Source organism: Oncorhynchus kisutch, linkage group LG16 (genome assembly GCF_002021735.2).
Source record: "Oncorhynchus kisutch isolate 150728-3 linkage group LG16, Okis_V2, whole genome shotgun sequence".
NCBI lineage: Eukaryota > Metazoa > Chordata > Actinopteri > Salmoniformes > Salmonidae > Oncorhynchus > Oncorhynchus kisutch.
This window is the reverse complement of record NC_034189.2, coordinates 3,201,784-3,211,783: the sequence shown is the minus strand read 5'-3', so window position 1 is coordinate 3,211,783 and position 10,000 is coordinate 3,201,784. Positions and strand designations below refer to the sequence as shown.

The following is a 10,000-nucleotide window of genomic DNA, read 5'->3' as shown; positions in this document are numbered from 1 at the left end:
TGATGCTGCCACCCCCGTGCTTCACGGTTGGGATGGTGTTTTTTGATTTGCAAGCCTCCCCCTTTTTCCTCCAATCATAACGATGGTCATTATGGCCAAACAGTTCTATTTCTGTTTCATCAGACCAGAGGACATTTCTCCAAAAAGTACGATTTTGTCTGTTTCCTCCGGCATCTTCACAAGGTCCTTTGCTGTTGTTCGGGGATTGATTTGCACTTTTCGCACCACAGTACGTTCATCTCTAGGAGACCGAACGCGTCTCCTTCCTGAGCAGTATGACGGCTGCGTGGTCCCATGGTGTTTATACTTGTGTACTATTGTTTGTACAGATGAATGTGGTACCTTCAGATGTTTGGAAATTGCTCCCATGGATGAATCAGACTTGTGGAGGTCTACAATGTTTTTTTGAAGTCTTGGCTGATTTCTTTTGACTTTCCCATGATGTCAAGCAAAGAGGCACTGAGTTTGAAGGTAGGCCTTGAAATACATCCCCAGGTACACCTCAAATTGACTCAAATTATGTAAATTAGCCTATCAGAAGCTTCTAAAGCCATAACATCATTTTCTGGAATTTTCCAAGCTGTTTAAAGGCACAGTCAACCTAGTGTATGTAAACTTCTGACCCACTGGAATTGTGATACAGTGAATTATAAGTGAAATAATCTGTCTGTAAACAATAGTTGGAAAAATGACTTGTGTCATGCACAAAGTAGATGTCCTAACTGACTTGCCGAAACTATAGTTTGTTAACAAGACATTTGTGGAGTGGTTGAAAAACGTGTTTTATGACTCCAACCTAAGGGTTTGTAAACTAGTTGTAATGACTCCAACCTAAGGGTTTGTAAACTAGTTGTAATGACTCCAACCTAAGGGTTTGTAAACTAGTTGTAATGACTCCAACCTAAGGGTATGTAAACTAGTTTTAATGACTCCAACCTCAGGGTTTGTAAACTAGTTGTAATGACTCCAACCTAAGTGTTTGTAAACTAGTTGTAATGACTCCAACCTAAGGGTTTGTAAACTAGTTGTAATGACTCCAACCTAAGGGTATGTAAACTAGTTTAAATGGCTCCAACCTAAGGGTTTGTAAACTAGTTGTAATGACTCCAACCTAAGTGTTTGTAAACTAGTTGTAATGACTCCAACCTAAGGGTTTGTAAACTAGTTGTAATGACTCCAACCTAAGGGTATGTAAACTAGTTTTAATGACTCCAACCTAAGGGTATGTAAACTAGTTTTAATGACTCCAACCTAAGTGTATGTAAACTAGTTTTAATGACTCCAACCTAAGTGTATGTAAACTAGTTTTAATGACTCCAACCTAAGGGTATGTAAACTAGTTGTAATGACTCCAACCTAAGGGTTTGTAAACTAGTTGTAATGACTCCAACCTGAGGGTTTGTAAACTAGTTGTAATGACTCCAACCTAAGGGTTTGTAAACTAGTTGTAATGACTCCAACCTAAGGGTTTGTACAACTAGTTGTAATGACTCCAACCTAAGGGTTTGTAAACTAGTTGTAATGACTCCAACCTAAGGGTATGTAAACTAGTTTTAATGACTCCAACCTCAGGGTTTGTAAACTAGTTGTAATGACTCCAACCTGAGGGTTTGTAAACTAGTTGTAATGACTCCAACCTAAGGGTTTGTAAACTAGTTGTAATGACTCCAACCTAAGGGTATGTAAACTAGTTTTAATGACTCCAACCTAAGGGTTTGTAAACTAGTTGTAATGACTCCAACCTGAGGGTTTGTAAACTAGTTGTAATGACTCCAACCTAAGGGTTTGTAAACTAGTTGTATTGACTCCAACCTAAGGGTTTGTAAACTAGTTGTAATGACTCCAACCTAAGGGTTTGTAAACTAGTTGTAATGACTCCAACCTAAGGGTTTGTAAACTAGTTGTAATGACTCCAACCTGAGGGTTTGTAAACTTCCCACTTCAGCTGTATTTACATATATACTCACTCACATAATATACTCTGAGTGTACAAAACATTATGAACAGACTCATGGTTAGAACGGAGCAGTATCAAATATGTAAATAACAAAGACTGACTGTTTGTTTGTTTTCAGATACCAGAGTTCGAGAGTTCATTTCTCCTAAACAAGGTACAAAAAAAAGTTCAGTATTTTATTGTGTTTTTATCCACCCTGTTCTAGTGTCTTTGGTGTTTTGTTGAACGTTTTTCATTTGGTATTTTTATGTCTCTTCTGAAAGTATTCAAGCCCCCTTTTTCAAAATGTTGTTAATCTACAAAAATACTAGAATTAAAAAAAAGTAAAAATACTAGAATTTAAAAAAAGTATTTAATAAAAGTGAAAAAACCATTCTAATAAAGAAATAATAACAATATTGTCTGACTTCCCCCCCGTTACTTCCCCCCCGTTACTTCCCCCCCGTTACTTCCCCCCCGTTACTTCCCCCCCGTTACTTCCCCCCGTTACTTCCCCCCGTTACTTCCCCCCGTTACTTCCCCCCCGTTACTTCCCCCCCGTTACTCCCCCCCGTTACTTCCCCCCCGTTACTTCCCCCCCGTTACTTCCCCCCGTTACTTCCCCCCCGTTACTTCCCCCCGTTACTTCCCCCCCGTTATGTTAGATAAAATTGTAAAATTACATTGTTTTTTTTTCGTTTCATCAATACCCCATGCTGACAATGCAAAAATAGTTTTTAAAAAAATGTTTGTAAATGTAAAAAAAATAGTGTTCAGACCCTTTACTCAGTGTGTTGAAGCACCTTTAGCAGTGAAACAGTGAAGAGGCGACTCCGGGATGCTATCCTTCTAGGCAGAGTTCCTCTGTCCAGTGTCTGTGTTCTTAATCTTAATCTTTTCTTTTTATTGGCCAGTCTGAGATATGGCTTTTTCTTTGAAAACTCTAGTTTGCACTATTCTGTGTACCTAGAAGGCCAGCATCCCGGAGTCACCTCTTCACTGTTGACGTTGAGACTGGACAGAGGAACTCTGCCTAGAAGGGCAGCATCCCGGAGTCACCTCTTCACTGTTGACGTTGAGACTGGACAGAGGAACTCTGCCTAGAAGGCCAGCATCCCGGAGTCACCTCTTCACTGTTGACGTTGAGACTGGACAGAGGAACTCTGCCTAGAAGGCCAGCATCCCGGAGTCACCTCTTCACTGTTGACGTTGAGACTGGACAGAGGAACTCTGCCTAGAAGGCCAGCATCCCGGAGTCACCTCTTCACTGTTGACGTTGAGACTGGACAGAGGAACTCTGCCTAGAAGGCCAGCATCCCGGAGTCACCTCTTCACTGTTGACGTTGAGACTGGTGTTTTGCGGGTATAATTTAATGAAGCTGCCAGTTGAGGACTTTTGAGGTGTCTGTTTCTTGAACTTGATACTCTAATGTACTTGTCCTCTTGCTCAGTTGTGCACCAGGGCCTCCCACTGCCTCCCACTGCTCTTTCTCTTCTGGTTAGAGCCAGTTTGCACTATTCTGTGAAGGGAGTAGTACACAGTGTTGTACAAGATCTTCAGTTTCTTGGCAATTTCTCGCATGGAATAGCCTTCATGGCTCACATCAATACCATCCTCCCGGAAACCCTAGACCCACTCCAATTCGGATACCGCACCAACAGATCCATAGATGACACAATCTCATTCGCACTCCACACTGCCTTTTCCCACCTGGACAAAAGGAACACCTATGTGAGAATGCTGTTCATTGACTACAGCTCAGCGTTCAACACCATGGTGCCCACGAACCTCATAAATACGCTAAGTACCCTGGATTCTGGACTTTTGATGGGCCACGCCCAGGTGGTAATGGTAGGCAACAACACATCTGCCATGGAGGCCCCCCAGGGATGCGTGCTTAGTCCCCTCCTGTATTCCCTGTTCATCCACGACTGCGTGGCCACGCACGACTCCAACACCATCAAGTTTGCTGACGACCCAACTGTTGTAGGCCTGATCACAGACAACGATGAGACAGTAGTGTGGTGCTAGGACAGCAACCGTGGACTACAGAAAAATGAGGGCCGAACACACCCCCATTCACATCGACAAAGCTGTAGTGGAGCGGGTCGAGAGTTTTAACACACCCCCATTCACATCGACAAAGCTGTAGTGGAGCGGGTCGAGAGTTTTAACACACCCACATTCACATCGACAAAGCTGTAGTGGAGCAGGTCGAGAGTTTTAAGTTCCTTGGTGTCCACATAACCCAAATCATGGCCCAAACACACCAACAAAGTTGTGAAGAACTAAGACACTGCATTGCAGTGCTTGAGGCATCACTACATACCCAGCTTCGATCCCGGGCTGTGTCGCAGCCGGACGCGACAGGGAGACCTGTGAAGCGGTGCACAATTGGACCAGCGTCGTCCGGGTTAGGGGAGGGATTGATGTCCTTGTCCCATCACACTCTAGCAATTCCTTGTGATAGGCCGGGCTCAATGCACGCTGACATGATCACAGTTGTACAGTGTCTCCTCCAACACAAGTGCGATGTGGTGTGGCTGGCTTCCGGGTTAAGTGAGCAGTGTGTCAAGAAGCAGAGCGGCTTGGCTGAGTTGTTTTTCGGAGGACGCGTGGCTCTCGAACCTTCGCCTCTCCCGAGTCCGTACGGGAGTTGCAGCGATGTGACAAGACTGTAACTACCAATTGGATATCACGAAATTGGGGAGAAAGAGGGGTAAAAACGTTTTTTTTAAATTATATTAAAGTTGTGGAGGGCAAAGCATTTTCCCCCTCAGGAGACTGAAAAGATTTGGTCCTGAGATCCTCAAAAAGTTCTTACAGCTGCACCATCGAGAGCATCCTTACCGGCTGCATCACCGCCTGGTTGTATCCTTACCGGCTGCATCACTGCCTGGTTGTATCCTTACCGGCTGCATCACTGCCTGGTTGTATCCTTACCGGCTGCATCACCGCCTGGTTGTATCCTTACCGGCTGCATACTGCCTGGTTGTATCACTGCCTGGTATGCATCCTTACCGGCTGCATCACTGCCTGGTTGTATCCTTACCGGCTGCATCACCGCCTGGTTGTATCCTTACCGGCTGCATCACCGCCTGGTTGTATCCTTACCGGCTGCATCACTGCCTGGTTGTATCCTTACCGTCTGCATCACCGCCTGGTATGCATCCTTACCGGCTGCATCACTGCCTGGTTGTATCCTTACCGGCTGCATCACTGCCTGGTTGTATCCTTACCGGCTGCATCACCGCCTGGTTGTATCCTTACCGGCTGCATCACTGCCTGGTTGTATCACTGCCTGGTATGCATCCTTACTGGCTGCATCACTGCCTGGTTGTATCCTTACCGGCTGCATCACCGCCTGGTTGTATCCTTACCGGCTGCATCACCGCCTGGTTGTATCCTTACCGGCTGCATCACTGCCTGGTTGTATCCTTACCGTCTGCATCACCGCCTGGTATGCATCCTTACCGGCTGCATCACTGCCTGGTTGTATCCTTACCGGCTGCATCACTGCCTGGTTATATCCTTACCGGCTGCATCACTGCCTGGTATGCATCCTTACCGGCTGCATCACTGCCTGGTTGTATCACTGCCTGGTATGCATCCTTACCGGCTGCATCACTGCCTGGTTGTATCACTGCCTGGTATGCATCCTTACCGGCTGCATCACTGCCTGGTTGTATCACTGCCTGGTATGCATCCTTACCGGCTGCATCACTGCCTGGTTGTATCACTGCCTGGTATGCATCCTTACCGGCTGCATCACTGCCTGGTTGTATCACTGCCTGGTATGCATCCTTACCGGCTGCATCACTGCCTGGTATGCATCCTTACCGGCTGCATCACTGCCTGGTTGTATCACTGCCTGGTATGCATCCTTACCGGCTGCATCACTGCCTGGTTGTATCACTGCCTGGTATGCATCCTTACCGGCTGCATCACTGCCTGGTTGTATCCTTACCGGCTGCATCACTGCCTGGTATGCATCCTTACCGGCTGCATCACTGCCTGGTTGTATCACTGCCTGGTATGCATCCTTACCGGCTGCATCACTGCCTGGTTGTATCACTGCCTGGTATGCATCCTTACCGGCTGCATCACTGCCTGGTATGCATCCTTACCGGCTGCATCACTGCCTGGTATGCATCCTTACCGGCTGCATCACTGCCTGGTTGTATCACTGCCTGGTATGCATCCTTACCGGCTGCATCACTGCCTGGTTGTATCACTGCCTGGTATGCATCCTTACCGGCTGCATCACTGCCTGGTTGTATCACTGCCTGGTATGCATCCTTACCGGCTGCATCACTGCCTGGTTGTATCACTGCCTGGTATGCATCCTTACCGGCTGCATCACTGCCTGGTTGTATCACTGCCTGGTATGCATCCTTACCGGCTGCATCACTGCCTGGTTGTATCACTGCCTGGTATGCATCCTTACCGGCTGCATCACTGCCTGGTTGTATCACTGCCTGGTATGCATCCTTACCGGCTGCATCACTGCCTGGTTGTATCACTGCCTGGTATGCATCCTTACCGGCTGCATCACTGCCTGGTTGTATCACTGCCTGGTATGCATCCTTACCGGCTGCATCACTGCCTGGTTGTATCACTGCCTGGTATGCATCCTTACCGGCTGCATCACTGCCTGGTTGGCATCCGACCGTAAGGCACTACAGAGGGTAGTGCATACAGCCCAGTACATCACTGGGGCCAAGCTTCCTTCCATCAAGGACCTCTATACCAGGCGGTGTCAGAGGAAGGCCCAAAAAATGGTCAGAGACTCCAGTCATCAAGTCATAGACTGTTCTTTCTGCTACCTCACGGCAAGCGGTAACGGAGCGCCAATTCTGGGTCCTATAGGCTCTTTAACAGCTTCTACCAAAATATACTTGGCAATTAGCAAAAGGCCACCGGGACCCCCCCCCCCCCTTTTGTTTTTACACTCGCTGTTTATGATCTATGCATAGTCACTTCACCCACACCTACATGTACAAATGACCTCTAACCTGTACCCCCGCACATTGACTCAGTACCGGTACCCCCTGTATATAGCCTCCACATTGACTCTGTACCGGTACCCTCTGTATATAGCCTCATTACTAACCTGTACCCCAGCACATTGACTCTGTACCGGTACCCCCTGTATATAGCCTCATTAATAACCTGTACCCCCGCACATTGACTCTGTACCGGTACCCCCTGTATATAGCCTCCACATTGACTCTGTACCGGTACCCCCTGTATATAGCCTCCACATTGACTCTGTACCGGTACCCCCTGTATATAGCCTCCACATTGACTCTGTACCGGTACCCCCTGTATATAGCCTCCACATTGACTCTGTACCGGTACCCCCTGTATATAGCCTCCACATTGACTCTGTACCGGTACCCCCTGTATATAGCCTCCACATTGACTCTGTACCGGTACCCCCTGTATATAGCCTCCACATTGACTCTGTACCGGTACCCCCTGTATATAGCCTCCACATTGACTCTGTACCGGTACCCCCTGTATATAGCCTCCACATTGACTCTGTACCGGTACCCCGTGTATATAGCCTCATTACTAACCTGTACCCCAGCACATTGACTCTGTACCGGTACCCCGTGTATATAGCCTCATTACTAACCTGTACCCCAGCACATTAACTCAGTACCGGTACCCGTGTATATAGCCTCATTACTAACCTGTACCCCAGCACATTAACTCAGTACCGGTACCCTGTGTATATAGCCTCATTACTAACCTGTACCCCAGCACATTAACTCAGTACCGGTACCCCGTGTATATAGCCTCATTACTAACCTGTACCCCAGCACATTAACTCTGTACCGGTACCTCGTGTATATAGCCTCATTACTAACCTGTACCCCAGCACATTAACTCAGTACCGGTACCTCGTGTATATAGCCTCATTACTAACCTGTACCCCAGCACATTAACTCAGTACCGGTACCCTATGTATATAGCCTCATTACTAACCTGTACCCCAGCACATTAACTCAGTACCGGTACCCCATGTATATAGCCTCATTACTAACCTGTACCCCAGCACATTAACTCAGTACCGGTACCCCGTGTATATAGCCTCATTACTAACCTGTACCCCAGCACATTAACTCAGTACCGGTACCCCATGTATATAGCCTCATTACTAACCTGTACCCCAGCACATTAACTCAGTACCGGTACCCCGTGTATATAGCCTCATTACTAACCTGTACCCCAGCACATTAACTCAGTACCGGTACCCCGTGTATATAGCCTCATTACTAACCTGTACCCCAGCACATTAACTCTGTACCGGTACCCCGTGTATATAGCCTCATTACTAACCTGTACCCCAGCACATTAACTCAGTACCGGTACCCCGTGTATATAGCCTCATTACTAACCTGTACCCCAGCACATTAACTCAGTACCGGTACCCCGTGTATATAGCCTCATTACTAACCTGTACCCCAGCACATTAACTCAGTACCGGTACCCCGTGTATATAGCCTCATTACTTACCTGTACCCCAGCACATTAACTCAGTACCGGTACCCCGTGTATATAGCCTCATTACTAACCTGTACCCCAGCACATTAACTCAGTACCGGTACCCCGTGTATATAGCCTCATTACTAACCTGTACCCCAGCACATTAACTCAGTACCGGTACCCCGTGTATATAGCCTCATTACTAACCTGTACCCCAGCACATTAACTCAGTACCGGTACCCCGTGTATATAGCCTCATTACTAACCTGTACCCCAGCACATTAACTCAGTACCGGTACCCCGTGTATATAGCCTCATTACTAACCTGTACCCCAGCACATTAACTCAGTACCGGTACCCCGTGTATATAGCCTCATTACTAACCTGTACCCCAGCACATTAACTCAGTACCGGTACCCCGTGTATATAGCCTCATTACTAACCTGTACCCCAGCACATTAACTCAGTACCGGTACCCCGTGTATATAGCCTCATTACTAACCTGTACCCCAGCACATTAACTCAGTACCGGTACCCCGTGTATATAGCCTCATTACTAACCTGTACCCCAGCACATTAACTCAGTACCGGTACCCCGTGTATATAGCCTCATTACTAACCTGTACCCCAGCACATTAACTCAGTACCGGTACCCCGTGTATATAGCCTCATTACTAACCTGTACCCCAGCACATTAACTCAGTACCGGTACCCCGTGTATATAGCCTCATTACTAACCTGTACCCCAGCACATTAACTCAGTACCGGTACCCCGTGTATATAGCCTCATTACTAACCTGTACCCCAGCACATTAACTCAGTACCGGTACCCCGTGTATATAGCCTCATTACTAACCTGTACCCCAGCACATTAACTCAGTACCGGTACCCCGTGTATATAGCCTCATTACTAACCTGTACCCCAGCACATTAACTCAGTACCGGTACCCCGTGTATATAGCCTCATTACTAACCTGTACCCCAGCACATTAACTCAGTACCGGTACCCCGTGTATATAGCCTCATTACTAACCTGTACCCCAGCACATTAACTCAGTACCGGTACCTCGTGTATATAGCCTCATTACTAACCTGTACCCCAGCACATTAACTCAGTACCGGTACCTCGTGTATATAGCCTCATTACTAACCTGTACCCCAGCACATTAACTCAGTACCGGTACCCTGTGTATATAGCCTCATTACTAACCTGTACCCCAGCACATTAACTCAGTACCGGTACCTCGTTTAAGTTATTTTATTGTGTTACTTTTTATTAAAACATTTTTACTTTAGTTTATTTAGTAAATATTTTCTTAACTCTATTTCTTGAACTGCATTGTTGGTCAAGGGCTTGTAAGCATTTTGTTGTTTTCGGCACAAATTACAAAACATTTTTTTGTTGATTTTGTACATTATTATTTTGTACAATTCTTCAAACTCCGTCAAGTTGGTTGTTGATCATGACAGCCATTTTCAAGTCTTGCCGTAGATTTTCAAGACGATTTCAAGTAAAAATTGTAACTATGCCACTCAGGAACATTCAGTGTCATCTTGGTAAACAACTC

General features: G+C 46.6%; 1 protein-coding gene across 3 annotated transcripts in view; it reads left to right on the top strand.

Moving 5' to 3' along the window:
• cfi (complement factor I) overlaps window positions 1-10,000 on the top strand; it is a 39,987-nt gene that overhangs the window by 18,091 nt on the left and 11,896 nt on the right. For all 3 annotated transcript variants that reach the window (XR_004203271.1, XM_031791588.1, XM_031791589.1), the window contains exon 9: window positions 2,076-2,111. Coding sequence is in view for 2 of the 3 variants with exons in the window: in XM_031791588.1 (XP_031647448.1) it covers window positions 2,076-2,111 (36 nt within the window). In the remaining variant the exon portion in view is untranslated. The remainder of the gene's footprint in view (window positions 1-2,075; window positions 2,112-10,000) is intronic.